The 16,786-nt window shown below is 40.4% G+C and overlaps 1 protein-coding gene across 6 annotated transcripts in view; it reads left to right on the forward strand.

Moving 5' to 3' along the window:
• The window catches only part of pacsin3 (protein kinase C and casein kinase substrate in neurons 3), a 126,967-nt gene that overhangs the window by 93,430 nt on the left and 16,751 nt on the right, over positions 1-16,786 (forward strand). For 3 of the 6 annotated variants that reach the window (XM_061975064.1, XM_061975063.1, XM_061975062.1), the window contains 2 exons: positions 5,299-5,468; positions 15,845-16,049. In XM_061975064.1, the coding sequence (XP_061831048.1) occupies positions 5,299-5,468; positions 15,845-16,049 (375 nt within the window). The remainder of the gene's footprint in view (positions 1-5,298; positions 5,469-15,844; positions 16,050-16,786) is intronic. The other 3 variants (XM_061975065.1, XM_061975068.1, XM_061975067.1) reach the window with 2 other exon arrangements.

Consider the following 16,786-nt stretch of genomic DNA (forward strand, 5'->3'; position numbering starts at 1 on the left):
AGAGGCGCGCTGTGTGTGTGTGTGTGTGTGTGTGTGTGTGTGTGTGTGTGTGTGTGTGTGTGTGTGTGTGTGTGTGTGTGTGTGTGTGTGTGTGGGGGGGGGGTGTTGTGTCTGTGTTTACTAACAAGACATCACAAAGCCGAGTTTCTTAACATGGAGATATTCTCACTACTTTTCTTTTGTCGAGCACAAAGAAAAGAACATTTTAGTTAAATGTAAGTTGTGTCTTGGATCAAAGATCCTATCTACTGCCCAAAACAGCAATTCAAATCTGCTGAAACAGCTACAAAAGCAACATGCTTCGACGAAGCTAGTAAAGAGAGACACACAGCAAATGGATTTTAATGTAGGCACTGCTAGCCAGGACAACATTGATAGAGCCATTGCAGCGTATGTGCTCGAAGACATGCAGGCTATTTCTACAGTGGAGTCACCCGCTTTCAGGCAGCTGGACATAGTGGACAGTGAGGACATAAACATGGAAAGCAAGCTAAAGAAAACACTCCAAACTCTGCCTCTGCTCATCATTCAGGACTGAAGGTACACACACTCTGTCAATTATCTTATGTACTCTTTCATTCTAGACTTCTAGAGTGTTTGATTATCACATCACTCTAAATGTATGGACTATAAAGTTCACAAACATAAAGAGGGATCCTAGTGGGCCAGGCCAATCTTTCCTTTTCTCTAAACTAAATTTGGGGAAATGCGTAGAGTGTTCTGGGCTTCACTGAAGACATGATTTTATTTCACAATTCCTTGAGAGAAAGAAACGCCTGGTTAGGCGTGCGTATAGCAGTATGTGTGCTGTATATAGTGACATGACATATAATCATGTCATGTGTGCCTTCCTTGGGTGAAGCCAGGTTTACAGCTATGTTGTTATGGGGTTTGTTACTTATGTATGTTATGTTGTAGCTATTTAAAATAGTTTTGTCAATTTGTTCTGGCCCAAAATAAATTGGCCCTTTGAAACATATCTTTGTCTTTGTGTGTTGTATGTAGACCACATTGCTTAGCAGAGTTGAGTGATGCAAATGTATGTCAAGATGATCAACAGATTGTATTATTCTCCAGTACAATAACAGTACTGAAATGAAGGCTAAAAGGGCATTAATGGGAGCCTTAAAGAAAAAAAAGTAACTAAATAGGTACTTTTCACAGTAACACATTACTTTTTGGTGTAAGTAACTGAGTTAGTAACTGAGTTACTTTTGAAATAAAGTAACTAGAAACTAACTAGTTACTGGTTTTCAGTAACTAACCCAACACTGCTTATTACTAGAGGTGGAAATATTGAGGCACCTCACGATTTGATTACGAATCGGTTATTGATGCCTCTTTAATTTATGTATATTGATGCATTTTTACATTTCTCAGCATCTTTTCGTGTCGTCCTCGCCGGTTTCGAGTCCTAAATGTCAAGTTTACCAACTTGTCGGAATACCTACTCACACTTCTTCTGTCCAGGTGAGATACATGATTTATGATCTAGAATAAACTTACAGGGAGCAAGGAAGCAGCAAACCACTCGATGATGTAAACATAGGGACACATGGAAGTGATCACGACATCACTATAAATAGTTTGTCTGCGTTACCACTTCTAATAACAATATCACTAATACTTAGTTAATATTCAAGTCACGAAATGTAAATAGAGTATTGTTGGCGGTTTTTGAATGGTTATTTATTGGATATTATGGGCAAAATTGTGAAGCTCCCATTGGCTCCGCTGTAAGTGGACTTTTACGTCACGTTTATTTAATAGTTAGAATGCATTAAAAAAATCCATCCGTCAAGTCTTTCATAATGATTGTGAACGATAGGCAAAATTGAAAAAAAAAAGTGCAGTTCCCCTTTAAGGTTGCTTAAGTGTTTTATGGCTCGATAACCAGTGTTGAGAGTACTTACATTTTTTTGTTTAAAGTAGTAACGTAACGTGTTGTGTATTCTTAAAGTAATTAGTTTGCCGTTACTATGTCAAAATGGTTTTCGTTAATTGTGTTCATTAATGTTAGGTTTATAGCCTCAAGCTTGTTCGGGGGGATAGATCAATCAATCAATCAATCTTTATTTATATAGCCCTAAATCACAAGTGTCTCAAAGGGCTGCACAAGCCACAACGACATCCTCGGTACAAAGCCCACATACGGGCAAGGAAAAACTCACCCCAGTGGGACGTCGATGTGAATGACTATGAGAAACCTTGGAGAGGACCGCATATGTGGGTAACCCCCCCCCTCTAGGGGAGACCGAAAGCAATGGATGTCGAGTGGGTCTGACATAATATTGTGAGAGTCCAGTCCATAGTGGATCCAACATAATAGTAAGAGTCCAGTCCATAGTGGGGTCAGCAGGACACCATCCCGAGCGGAGACGGGTCAGCAGCGCAGAGATGTTCCCAGCCGATGCACAGGCGAGCGGTCCACCCCGGGTCCCGACTCTGGACAGCCAGCACTTCATCCATGGCCACCGGACCTGTGCCCCCCCCCCCCTCAAGGAAAAGGGGAGCAGAGGAGAAAAGAAAAGAAACGGCAGATCAACTGGTCCAACAGGGGGGCTATTTAAAGGCTAGAGTATACAAATGAGTTTTAAGATGGGACTTAAATGCTTCTACTGAGGTCGCATCTCTAATTGTTACCGGGAGGGCATTCCATAGTACTGGAGCCCGAATAGAAAACGCTCTATAGCCCGCAGACTTTTTTTGGGCTCTGGGAATCACTAATAAGCCGGAGTTCTTTGAACGCAGATTTCTTGCCGGGACATATGGTACAATGCAATCGACAAGATAGGCTGGAGCTAGACCGTGTAGTATTTTATACGTAAGTAGTAAAACCTTAAAGTCACATCTTAAGTGCACAGGAAGCCAGTGCAGGTGAGCCAGTATAGGCGTAATATGATCAAACTTTCTTGTTCTTGTCAAAAGTCTAGCAGCCGCATTTTGTACCAACTGTAATTTTTTAATGCTAGACATAGGGAGCCCCGAAAATAATACGTTACAATAGTGTCATAAATGCAGCTTCTTCTCGCCCACTGCAGTAAAGGCAACTGGCTGCTCAGTTTTAGAATATGCTTCAGCCACCCAGCCGCTATACAAGGTTAGTCCGCATGGGCTACGGGTCGAGGCACTTTCAAGCCGAGCAGTAGCTCAACATTTGACACACCGAGCGAGCAAGAGAGTGGCGTTATCGCTAGCTGCTGTGCTAAGTCGCTAACCGAACTGAACAACATATACAGATGAGATTAGTAATAAAGTGGTGAGAGAGATATAGGTTGTCAGGCAAATTGGTGTATGTTTAAATGAAGCTGTAGTCACTCACCAAGAGCCATCAGTAACCTAAGCATTGCATCACTTGGGAGTCGAGAAGTTGGCGCCAGAGTCGCCATATTCTTTTGACAAGTTTGTTGTGTTGCGTCATTCTGCGTCAGAATTTTTTTCATTTAATACCGGTATTAGGATTTTCTATGGGTTTAAGGTCCGGAGACTAACTAAATCGCCAAGTTGTTAGTTAGCTTCCTAATGTTGTTTAGGGTACCTCAATTTAAGAACCCCTCTTTTTGCCAATTATTTACAAACTTTTACATTGAGTTAAATATGCCTCTCTGTGCAAACCATGTCTGTGTGCGAACGCTTCATTTATTTATTTTGTGTCTTGCTGGTAGCCATTTTATGCTTGCTCATATTGAAGAGCTTGACGAAGAGGGCTTTGTACCATAGGAAGTTTTTAATTGTGATGAAACTCGACTTTTCTGGAAAAAGATGTCAAAGGGTACTAATATCACAGCGGAGAAGTAGACGCTACCTCTCATTTAGCTGTGTCCCTTCCAAGAGCATCTTAATACCGGTTTTAAGTGTAATACCGTATGCCGCCCAGCCCTAGCATGGTGTTGATGCTTCCCTACAGTCAGTGATGGGCAAGCTACTTGGAAAATGTAGTAAGCTAAGCTACAAGTTACTCTCCTTTAAATGTAGCTAAGCTACAGGGGAATGCTATCCCCAGAGAATTGTAGAAAGCTACACGGCAAAAGTAGCTTGCTACATCAAAGCTACATTTAACAACATTTCTATCTATGGCCCACATGTATAATATCAATGTTAATGTAACTGAGAGTGTACAATAAGGGTCCATTACTTTTAACTGTCATTTAGCGGGGGACACTCTATAGCTACCTCTAGGGGACCCCCGCACCTCACTGTATGTATTTATTTAGTTTGCCTTTTCTTTGGCACACACTTATGTTATTTATTTTCTCTACCAACAATAAAAAAAACCAGCATCTATCTGTACTTTGAGAAAAAACACAATGACGTGTGTGTTGTTTGGGAACCTTTCATGAACTCAACTCACCTTAAAGTGTGTTCCTTCATTTGTGGTTTCGCGTCTTAGATGAAGACAGCAGTTACGTTTTTGGTTTACAGAGTAAACAATCTAATCTGCGGGAGAGAATCCCTCTGCCATTTTCAAGTATGTTTTTTTTTTTTTTTTGAGTCAGTTTGAAGCGTCCCTCTGTCTCTGACTCACTCGTCGACATGTGACATGAATGCTCTGTCTATGTTATGATTTCACTTCCTGGTTTCGATGACCCGCCTTATCTTGTCCCTGATTGGCCAGTCTGTAATGTTTTGCCCTAACCTTAGCCAATTTTGACTCATCATACGAACACCAACCAATCATCATGGATTTTCTACGTATGTACGGATGTTCTCACTCATCCAGGTCATTGTATTTTCTCTATTTTTTTTGGCCAGGATTCACAATCCATTTTCTTTCTTTGTAGCTAGTAGTTTTGATGTAAGATACCTAGCAACATCAGTCTAAAAGTAGCTAATCTACAAGAAAAGCTACTCGTTAAAAAAGTAGCTAAGCTACTGGAAAATGTAGTTAAGCTACGTAGCTTAGCTACATGTAGCTTGTTACTGCCCATCATTGCCTGGAGTTTATACTTTTACAGTGCTGTATGTGCTAATGTGTGAGTAATTAGATTTTAGTTTACCGGTAGTTATATTTCATTTTATTACACAATGGACAACCTTTACTCTGAAGAATGTTTCATGATTAACATTTTTTTTTAATTCCTGGAAAGATTAAACCTATATCATATTTAATTACTGTCATTTCTAATGGAAATAAATGATTTATTTTACCAAGTCATTCACCAATCATGGAACGTTTTGTTTTATCTAGTTCCACTGTACATATTCACCATCCTTCTAATGTTGAATGTGTACAATATGTTGAACATGCAAAGTCTAATCTAACCGACTGTCCATCATCTTGGTCCTCTGCTCACTTAGGGTTGTGAAAGACTATTCGTCAGACTGGTCCGATGAAGATAACCCAAAGAAGGTGGCAGAAAACGGTGTTGGAGAATTGGAGGCCAAAGAGGAGCAGGTAGAGGGTGTGCGAGTCCGAGCGCTCTATGATTACACGGGTCAGGAGGGGGATGAGCTCAGCTTCAAAGCAGGTATTAACCACAACTAATTATTCAAAAGGAGAGGCATCACAGCAGAGATTCATCTATTGTACCATTTGATTAGGGTCAAAATGATTGGTAATGATTTAGGAAATGCTGCTGATTTAGTTTAAAATGACATTAACAGTCTATAGTTTTTACTGTAGGGTCATATTAACCACACACAAAAAAATATTCAATAAAGATGATTAACTATTAGTTTTTGATTGAGTGAAGTAAATATTTGATCTTACAACCAGCAAGAATGTTGATCCCAACTGATGCCAGAGGCACGCTTCCTTCTACCTGTCCCTGAGGTGTAGAATAACCAAGTACCGTAGCTGTCTTGTTAGTCTCATCAACTTGCACTCAACAGAGAAATTTAATAAGAGATCAAATGTTTAATCAATGTGTTCAATCGATGTTAGTTATGAAAAATTATGTGATTCCAGGAGTTCACTTCAGTGGTTAAACATTTTTCACAATTTTAGAAGGTACTGAATTTGGAATTTTGGGTTTCTATTAATCATCAAAACTATTAAGAAATAAAGAAAAATATTTTTTCCAATATTTCACTTTGTGTAGTGAATCTATAAGATTGAAGAGTTTCACTTTTTGAATCGAACTACTGAAAAAAATGTTTTCAAAGATCAATCAATCAATCAATCAATGTTTATTTATATAGCCCTAAATCACAAGTGTCTCAAAGGGCTGCACAAGCCACAACGACATCCTCGGTATAGCCCACATAAGGGCAAGGAAAAACTCACCCCAGTGGGACGTCGATGTGAATGACTATGAGAAACCTTGGAGAGGACCGCATATGTGGGTAACCCCCCCCCTCTAGGGAGACCGAATGCAATGGATGTCGAGTGGGTCTGACATAATATTGTGAGAGTCCAGTCCATAGTGGATCCAGCATAACAGTAAGAGTCCAGTCCACAGTGGGGTCAGCAGGAAACCATCCCGAGCGGAGACGGGTCAGCAGCGCAGAGATGTTCCCTACCGATATACAGGCGAGCGGTCCACCCCGGGTCCCGACCCCGGACAGCCAGCACCCCATCCATGGCCACCGGATCTGTGTGTTTTCCCCTCCACAAGGGATAGGGGGGAGCAGATGAGAAAAGAAAAGAAACGGCAGATCAACCGGTCTAAAAAAGGGGGGCTATTCAAAGGCTAGAGTATACAAATGAGTTTTGAGATGGGACTTAAATGTTTCTACTGAGGTAGCATCTCTAACTGTTACCGGGAGGGCATTCCATAGTGCTGGAGCCCGAATAGAAAACGCTCTACAGCCCGCAGACTTTTTTTGGGCTCTGGGAATCACTAATAAGCCGGAGTTCTTTGAACGCAGATTTCTTGCCGGGACATATGGTACAATACAATCGGTAAGATAGGCTGGAGCTAGACCGTGTAGTATTTTATACGTAAGTAGTAAAACCTTAAAGTCGCATCTTAAGTGCACAGGAAGCCAGTGCAGGTGAGCCAGTATAGGCGTAATATGATCAAACTTTCTTGTTCTTGTCAAAAGTCTAGCAGCCGCATTTTGTACCAACTGTAATCTTTTAATGCTAGACATAGGGAGACCCGAAAATAATACGTTACAGTAATCGAGACGAGACGTAACGAACGCATGAATAATGATCTCAGCGTCGCTAGTGGACAAAATGGAACGAATTTTAGCGATATTACGGAGATGAAAGAAGGCCGTTTTAGTAACACTCTTAATGTGTGATTCAAAGGAGAGAGTTGGGTCGAAGATAATACCCAGATTCTTTACCGAGTCGCTTTGTGTAATTGTTTGGTTGTCAAATGTTAAGGTGGTATTATCAAATAAATGTCTGTGTTTAGCAGGACCGATAATCAGCATTTCCGTTTTCTTGGCGTTGAGATATTCAAATGTACAGTGGAACCTCAATTTACAAACTTAATTGGTTATTGAACAGGTTTGGTAAATAGAAAAGTTTGTATAGTGAAGCAAATGTTTCTATAAGTCCATCCATCCATCCATCCATCCATCTTCTTCCGGTTATCCGAGGTCGGGTCGCGGGGGCAGCAGCCTAAGCAGGGAAGCCCAGACTTCCCTCTCCCCAGCCACTTCATCCAGCTCCTCCCGGGGGATCCCGAGGCGTTCCCAGGCCAGCCGGGAGACATAGTCTTCCCAACGTGTCCTGGGTCTTCCCCGTGGCCACGTCCCAAGAGCTAGCTTATGTAGCCGAGGATCGGACCGCCAAGTGCCCTGCCTTCGGCTTCCGTGTAAATATGAATAATGGGTTCCAGCCTTGACACAAGTCCATATAATAGTGAAGGTTTCTACACTTTGAACATAGTATAAAGTGCTATAGAATACTGTATATCAAACAAACATAATACGGGGATGATGGATCAACTATCTCTCAATCAACAAGCCAAAACAACAACAAACTGAACTGTCCTGTATGCGCTGCCTTGCCAACACTCACACAGAAGACTCTTTGGTGCCCTCACAAATGTTCAAAAATTACTAAAATCCCTAACTTTAACAACCATATTGCTACAATAATAATCATTTAAAAAAAGTAATATCTACTTTACATTGTCACTGGCAAATAAGCAGTTGATGAGAGAGAGAAAGGAGAAGACGGAGAGGGAGGAGAGGAGGAGGGGCCGTGTTTGTGTGCTCTTGGAAGGGACACGTCTATTTCTCCGCTGTAATATACAGGTAAAAGCCAGTAAATTAGAATATTTTGAAAAACTTGATTTATTTCAGTAATTGCATTCAAAAGGTGTAACTTGTACATTATATTTATTCATTGCACACAGACTGATGCATTCAAATGTTTATTTCATTTAATTTTGATGATTTGAAGTGGCAACAAATGAAAATCCAAAATTCCGTGTGTCACAAAATTAGAATATTACTTAAGGCTAATACAAAAAAGGGATTTTTAGAAATGTTGGCCAACTGAAAAGTATGAAAATGAAAAATATGAGCATGTACAATACTCAATACTTGGTTGGAGCTCCTTTTGCCTCAATTACTGCGTTAATGCGGCGCGGCATGGAGTCGATGAGTTTCTGGCACTGCTCAGGTGTTATGAGAGCCCAGGTTGCTCTGATAGTGGCCTTCAACTCTTCTGCGTTTTTGGGTCTGGCATTCTGCATCTTCCTTTTCACAATACCCCACAGATTTTCTATGGGGCTAAGGTCAGGGGAGTTGGCGGGCCAATTTAGAACAGAAATACCATGGTCCGTAAACCAGGCACGGGTAGATTTTGCGCTGTGTGCAGGCGCCAAGTCCTGTTGGAACTTGAAATCTCCATCTCCATAGAGCAGGTCAGCAGCAGGAAGCATGAAGTGCTCTAAAACTTGCTGGTAGACGGCTGCGTTGACCCTGGATCTCAGGAAACAGAGTGGACCGACACCAGCAGATGACATGGCACCCCAAACCATCACTGATGGTGGAAACTTTACACTAGACTTCAGGCAACGTGGATCCTGTGCCTCTCCTGTCTTCCTCCAGACTCTGGGACCTCGATTTCCAAAGGAAATGCAAAATTTGCATGGTTGGGTGATAGTTTGGGGTGCCATGTCATCTGCTGGTGTCGGTCCACTCTGTTTCCTGAGATCCAGGGTCAACGCAGCCGTCTACCAGCAAGTTTTAGAGCACTTCATGCTTCCTGCTGCTGACCTGCTCTATGGAGATGGAGATTTCAAGTTCCAACAGGACTTGGCGCCTGCACACAGCGCAAAATCTACCCGTGCCTGGTTTACGGACCATGGTATTTCTGTTCTAAATTGGCCCGCCAACTCCCCTGACCTTAGCCCCATAGAAAATCTGTGGGGTATTGTGAAAAGGAAGATGCAGAATGCCAGACCCAAAAACGCAGAAGAGTTGAAGGCCACTATCAGAGCAACCTGGGCTCTCATAACACCTGAGCAGTGCCAGAAACTCATCGACTCCATGCCACGCCGCATTAACGCAGTAATTGAGGCAAAAGGAGCTCCAACCAAGTATTGAGTATTGTACATGCTCATATTTTTCATTTTCATACTTTTCAGTTGGCCAACATTTCTAAAAATCCCTTTTTTGTATTAGCCTTAAGTAATATTCTAATTTTGTGACACACGGAATTTTGGATTTTCATTTGTTGCCACTTCAAATCATCAAAATTAAATGAAATAAACATTTGAATGCATCAGTCTGTGTGCAATGAATAAATATAATGTACAAGTTACACCTTTTGAATGCAATTACTGAAATAAATCAAGTTTTTCAAAATATTCTAATTTACTGGCTTTTACCTGTAAGTACGCATAGGCATCTTTTTCTAGAAAAGTCGGGTTTCATCATAATTAAAAACTTGCTGTGGTACGAAGTCCGCTTCGTCAATCTCTTCAATTTGCGCAAACACAAAATGGCCGCCAGCAGGACACAAAATAAAAGAATGAACCATCCATACACAGAGACATGGTTCGCACAGAGAGGCATATTTGGCTCGATCTAAATCTTCGTAAATCGGAAAGTTCACAAAAAGAGGGGTTTGTAAATCGAAGTACCACTGTATTGTCAACATATGAACACAACATTAGGAAGCTAACTTTTCTCTCTGCCTTATATTCCTCTTGTCCCTGAAATGTCCCCCTCCGTCTTTTTTTTCTCTCTTTCTATCCCCTCCTTCTCTGGTACAGCTGCGCCAAACATTAACATAAATCCATTTAATAAAGTCAGTTATAAATAAGGCAACAAGAGAAGTATCCCACACTTCTCTTGTGTAAAGTAAATCTGTACAGCAGATATGGGCATCATTTCTGAGTGGTTGGACAGGACAGAAAAAAAGAAAAAGAAGAGAAAACAACTTGGCAATTTAGTATAGTCTCTGGACTTTAATTCCACAAAAAATCCGGTGAAGTACCTACAATTTGTAGTTGCAGAGCAACAACTTTAAGACCTTTAGGATTTTTGAAGAGTGCTGTAGTACCTCCACTTAAAAGCATCATTTGTTCTGTGATGGAACTCTTATCTCAAATCAGCATCTCCCACTGAAATTAATGGAAGTCAATTTAATTAGTGCTTGCCCACCTTTTTAAAAAGAAAAAAAACTTTAAGATAGAAATATTGTATATTAAACATTACACTAAAATGTACTACAAACAACTAAGTTTTATGAAGTAAAGTAATATTAAAGTACAGCATTGTGGAGTGGACTTCTAGGCAATCTCTTTCAAGCTGCTTCTTCGTCAAACACCACGAGCAGCTTCTCAATATTTTTATGGATAAATGTCCTTCGTTTAGGTATTATTTTAATCAATCAATCAATCAATCAATCTTTATTTATATAGCCCTAAATCACAAGTGTCTCAAAGGGCTGCACAAGCCACAACGACATCCTCGGTACAAAGCCCACATACGGGCAAGGAAAAACTCACCCCAGTGGGACGTCGATGTGAATGACTATGAGAAACCTTGGAGAGGACCGCATATGTGGGTAACCCCCCCCCCCCTCTAGGGGAGACCGAAAGCAATGGATGTCGAGTGGGTCTGACATAATATTGTGAGAGTCCAGTCCATAGTGGATCCAACATAATAGTAAGAGTCCAGTCCATAGTGGGGCCAGCAGGACACCATCCCGAGCGGAGACGAGTCAGCAGCGCAGAGATGTTCCCAGCCGATGCACAGGCGAGCGGTCCACCCCGGGTCCCGACTCTGGACAGCCAGCACTTCATCCATGGCCACCGGACCTGTGCCCCCCCCCCCCCCCCCCCCCTCAAGGAAAAGGGGAGCAGAGGAGAAAAGAAAAGAAACGGCAGATCAACTGGTCCAACGGGGGCTATTTAAAGGCTAGAGTATACAAATGAGTTTTAAGATGGAACTTAAATGCTTCTACTGAGGTAGCATCTCTAATTGTTACCGGGAGGGCATTCCATAGTACTGGAGCCCCAATAGAAAATGCTCTATAGCCCGCAGACTTTTTTTGGGCTCTGGGAATCACTAATAAGCCGGAGTTCTTTGAACGCAGATTTCTTGCCGGGACATATGGTACAATGCAATCGACAAGATAGGACGGAGCTAGACCGTGTAGTATTTTATACGTAAGTAGTAAAACCTTAAAGTCACATCTTAAGTGCACAGGAAGCCAGTGCAGGTGAGCCAGTATAGGCGTAATATGATCAAACTTTCTTGTTCTTGTCAAAAGTCTAGCAGCCGCATTTTGTACCAACTGTAATCTTTTAATGCTAGACATAGGGAGACCCGAAAATAATACGTTACAGTAGTCGAGACGAGACGTAACGAACGCATGAATAATGATCTCAGCGTCGCTAGTGGATAAAATAGAACGAATTTTAGCGATATTACGGAGATGAAAGAAGGCCGTTTTAGTAACACTCTTAATGTGTGATTCAAAGGAGAGAGTTGGGTCGAAGATAATACCCAGATTCTTTACTGATTCGCCTTGTGTAATTGTTTGGTTGTCAAATGTTAAGGTGGTATTATTAAATAAATGTCGGTGTTTAGCAGGACCGATAATCAGCATTTCCGTTTTCTTGGCGTTGAGTTGCAAGAAGTTAGCGGACATCCATTGTTTAATTTCATTAAGACACGCCTCCAGCTGACTACAATCCGGCATGTTGGTCAGCTTTAGGGGCATGTAGTGTTGGGTGTCATCAGCATAACAATGAAAGCTAACACCGTATTTGCGTATGATGTCGCCTAGCGGCAGCATGTAAATACTAAAGAGTGCAGGGCCAAGAACCGAACCCTGAGGAACTCCGCACGTTACCTTAACATAGTCCGAGGTCACATTATTATGGGAGACGCATTGCATCCTGTCAGTAAGATAAGAGTTAAACCACGACAAAGCTAAGTCTGACATACCAATACGTGTTTTGATACGCTCTAATAAAATATTATGAACATCGTTGGCTGGCGTTAAACTCCTCCTGCTTCAGTATGGTGCAGTATAGCAGTGATACGCTCAAATAGCTTCACCTATTTTGCTACATGCTCTGTCATGTTTTTGATCAATTATTTCTTTAAGTCAGTTAATGTCCACACTCACTTTCTTCATTCCCGTGGTTGGAAAAGTTATGTCGATCTCTAGCTATAAGCTAATGCCAGTGAGTAAGACCAGATGCTTTGCTGTAATCTTATGGGGTTCACTGTGACATTTGCTATGCCAACTAATGGCGGGGATACTTGTAACTCCAATTTTTGCTTGCAATTTAGAGCCTAATAATTAGCTGACGGACAGCTCTTATCTCTAAACATTCTTAAGTTAGGGCACTCTTTAAGTTGAGGTACCACGGTATTTGGTAAACATTTGTTAAACAACCTCCTAACCTCCTAAGAAGTGTGCATTCCTGCTAATCAACTACAAAAACCACAGAGTTGTGCCGTTTAACACTAAGTAATGTTTTGCTTGGCGATGAAATACTTCTTTAATTCAGTCAAATACAATTTAATTCATAACCTTTTATTTTGTCTTTTTCCATGATTTTTTATACAGTCCATACATATGTCTTATATAATAAATTATTAGTATTTTATCACTCATTTGCAGTTGAACAGAAAATTATTCCACCATGATTATTAATCAAAACAATATGTAATATATATTTATATATATACTGTATTGGCAAAGTTGACCAAACTAACAAAAGTATAGCTCAAAACATGGTAATATGACAAATGTTATTTTCATATGTCCAAACAATGGATTTCATCTCCAGCTGTGATGCCTCTTTGCACATTTTCAACACACGCTCATGTCAAACATGTACATGAGTACTATGTACTGTGTACACATGTGTACTATGTTCTGTATTATGTACATATGAGTACTGATGATGAAATGTGTGTAATGCTTTAGCATAACGGCAATAACAGTCACACACAGAAGTGTTGCCACATCTATATGCATGGATTTATTGAGCTGCTTGTCACTAACATGCTGTGAAGCATCTTAAGGTCATGATCATTGTATTGAAGAAATTGCATACTATTGAAAGATTAGTGCTTTTATTGTTGCACTTTTGGTGCAAATATCCTTTTTCACGTTTTACTTTTTTCCATTTGGTTCACAACATCATTATGTATGCACCATAATGTCATTTAAGCAAGTCATTTACTAATTATTGTGATTCATCAAAGTGTAAAAATCTGATTAGAAACTTTAAAAATAACCATTTGACTAACATTTGTCATGTATGTATATATAAATAATATATTATGGATATATACAGGTAAAAGCCAGTAAATTAGAATATTTTGAAAAACTTGATTTATTTCAGTAATTGCATTCAAAAGGTGTAACTTGTACATTATATTTATTCATTGCACACAGACTGATGCATTCAAATGTTTATTTCATTTAATTTTGATGATTTGAAGTGGCAACAAATGAAAATCCAAAATTCCGTGTGTCACAAAATTAGAATATTACTTAAGGCTAATACAAAAAAGGGATTTTTAGAAATGTTGGCCAACTGAAAAGTATGAAAATGAAAAATATGAGCATGTACAATACTCAATACTTGGTTGGAGCTCCTTTTGCCTCAATTACTGCGTTAATGCGGCGTGGCATGGAGTCGATGAGTTTCTGGCACTGCTCAGGTGTTATGAGAGCCCAGGTTGCTCTGATAGTGGCCTTCAACTCTTCTGCGTTTTTGGGTCTGGCATTCTGCATCTTCCTTTTCACAATACCCCACAGATTTTCTATGGGGCTAAGGTCAGGGGAGTTGGCGGGCCAATTTAGAACAGAAATACCATGGTCCGTAAACCAGGCACGGGTAGATTTTGCGCTGTGTGCAGGCGCCAAGTCCTGTTGGAACTTGAAATCTCCATCTCCATAGAGCAGGTCAGCAGCAGGAAGCATGAAGTGCTCTAAAACTTGCTGGTAGACGGCTGCGTTGACCCTGGATCTCAGGAAACAGAGTGGACCGACACCAGCAGATGACATGGCACCCCAAACCATCACCCAACCATGCAAATTTTGCATTTCCTTTGGAAATCGAGGTCCCAGAGTCTGGAGGAAGACAGGAGAGGCACAGGATCCACGTTTCCTGAAGTCTAGTGTAAAGTTTCCACCATCAGTGATGGTTTGGGGTGCCATGTCATCTGCTGGTGTCGGTCCACTCTGTTTCCTGAGATCCAGGGTCAACGCAGCCGTCTACCAGCAAGTTTTAGAGCACTTCATGCTTCCTGCTGCTTACCTGCTCTATGGAGATGGAGATTTCAAGTTCCAACAGGACTTGGCGCCTGCACACAGCGCAAAATCTACCCGTGCCTGGTTTACGGACCATGGTATTTCTGTTCTAAATTGGCCCGCCAACTCCCCTGACCTTAGCCCCATAGAAAATCTGTGGGGTATTGTGAAAAGGAAGATGCAGAATGCCAGACCCAAAAACGCAGAAGAGTTGAAGGCCACTATCAGAGCAACCTGGGCTCTCATAACACCTGAGCAGTGCCAGAAACTCATCGACTCCATGCCACGCCGCATTAACGCAGTAATTGAGGCAAAAGGAGCTCCAACCAAGTATTGAGTATTGTACATGCTCATATTTTTCATTTTCATACTTTTCAGTTGGCCAACATTTCTAAAAATCCCTTTTTTGTATTAGCCTTAAGTAATATTCTAATTTTGTGACACACGGAATTTAGGATTTTCATTTGTTGCCACTTCAAATCATCAAAATTAAATGAAATAAACATTTGAATGCATCAGTCTGTGTGCAATGAATAAATATAATGTACAAGTTACACCTTTTGAATGCAATTACTGAAATAAATCAAGTTTTTCAAAATATTCTAATTTACTGGCTTTTACCTGTGTGTGTGTGTGTGTGTGTGTATATATATATATATATATATATATATGAATTATATATGTTAACTATAACTAACACATGTATTTGTTAATTTGACAAAGCTGAAAAAATGACCAGCGATGTAATGTAGTCAATGTACAGCTCAGTGTTGCCTAGGGATGGGAATTGAAAACCAGTCTATTATTTGCAATCACTTGCCAATTTTTCAAACGATTGCCTAACGTTTCCGGCGGGCGGGGATGATGTCACTACGACAGCGAGAAGCATGGTGCCCCGGCTGCAGAAACGCTCCAAAGACTGGCTATATTTTACAAAAAAAAGTTTGCACCAGGGCTCCTTGCAACAATTTCAAGTTTGCTATTTCATCAAGAGAATATTTGAACACACAGCGTGCAATAACTGCAAATTAATCTTGTGTGTTTTGACAGCACCGATGTCATCCCAGCAGCGGTAACGCTAGCACGTCATCTGCCGTAAATACAATAAGTACTAATTAACACCGCCTATAATGTTAGCGCTATTTGCTTAATTGTCAAAGCTGCTATTACCTGTTCGATTGAAATGAATGCCTTCTCATTTAGATGAGCATGACGAGGGACACATTCTGACCGGCTCCGAGGCTGGCAGTACTAGCGCCAGTTCAGGTCTACCTCTCGCTTCTACTTTCATCGCGGCAGGGACGAAAGAGTACACTCAGGCCAGGATAGACGAAAGTCACCGAGCAGTGGCTAAGTTTGTGGTCAAAGGCGTTCACCCATTTGCCACAGTAGGTGCTCCTGATTTTCGGTAGGTGAATGTTCAATTGTAGTCAGAGAGAAGTTGCATGATTTCCTCCAACCAGATTTTCTCTCAGTCATTTCCATTATATATATATTTTTAGGGTTATGATTATGAGGAAGATTCTCAACCCTAAATACAAACCCCCAAACAGATACAGTTTAACTAAATGTTTATGTAAATGTTACATTCTTGTGTATTTTCCACAAGTTTAATTATGTTAAATTCTACAAAATAATATTTATTTCTTATTTTCTATGCCGTGTGTCTCTTAAGCCCTTGCTGTTGGCTTTTAAGGTCATGTTACCTCTAAACTAATCCAAGTTCATGCTAATTCACCTTTTTGTTCTCTTTTTTTTTTTTTTTTACAAATAAGAATCGATAAGAGAACCATTAAAGAACCAAATCATTGAGCAGATATGAAAGTGGAATCGGAACTGAAAAAATCTTATCAATTCCCATCCCTAGTGTTGCCAGTTAAGAAATGAACCTTTAAATCAGGGGTGCTCACACTTTTTCTGCAGGCGAGCTACTTTTCAATTGATCAAGTCGTGGGGATCTACCTCATTCATATATATCATTTATATTTACTTATTTATGAAATATATGTTTTTGTTAATAAGTTAAAGGTGTTTAATGATAATGCAAGCATGTTTAACACATATAGTTAATATTGTTAACAAGTTAAAGGTGTTTAATGATAATGCAATCATGTTTAACACATAGTTAATATTGTTAATAAATTA

The sequence above is a fragment of the Nerophis lumbriciformis genome, linkage group LG15 (genome assembly GCF_033978685.3).
Source record: "Nerophis lumbriciformis linkage group LG15, RoL_Nlum_v2.1, whole genome shotgun sequence".
Lineage (NCBI taxonomy): Eukaryota > Metazoa > Chordata > Actinopteri > Syngnathiformes > Syngnathidae > Nerophis > Nerophis lumbriciformis.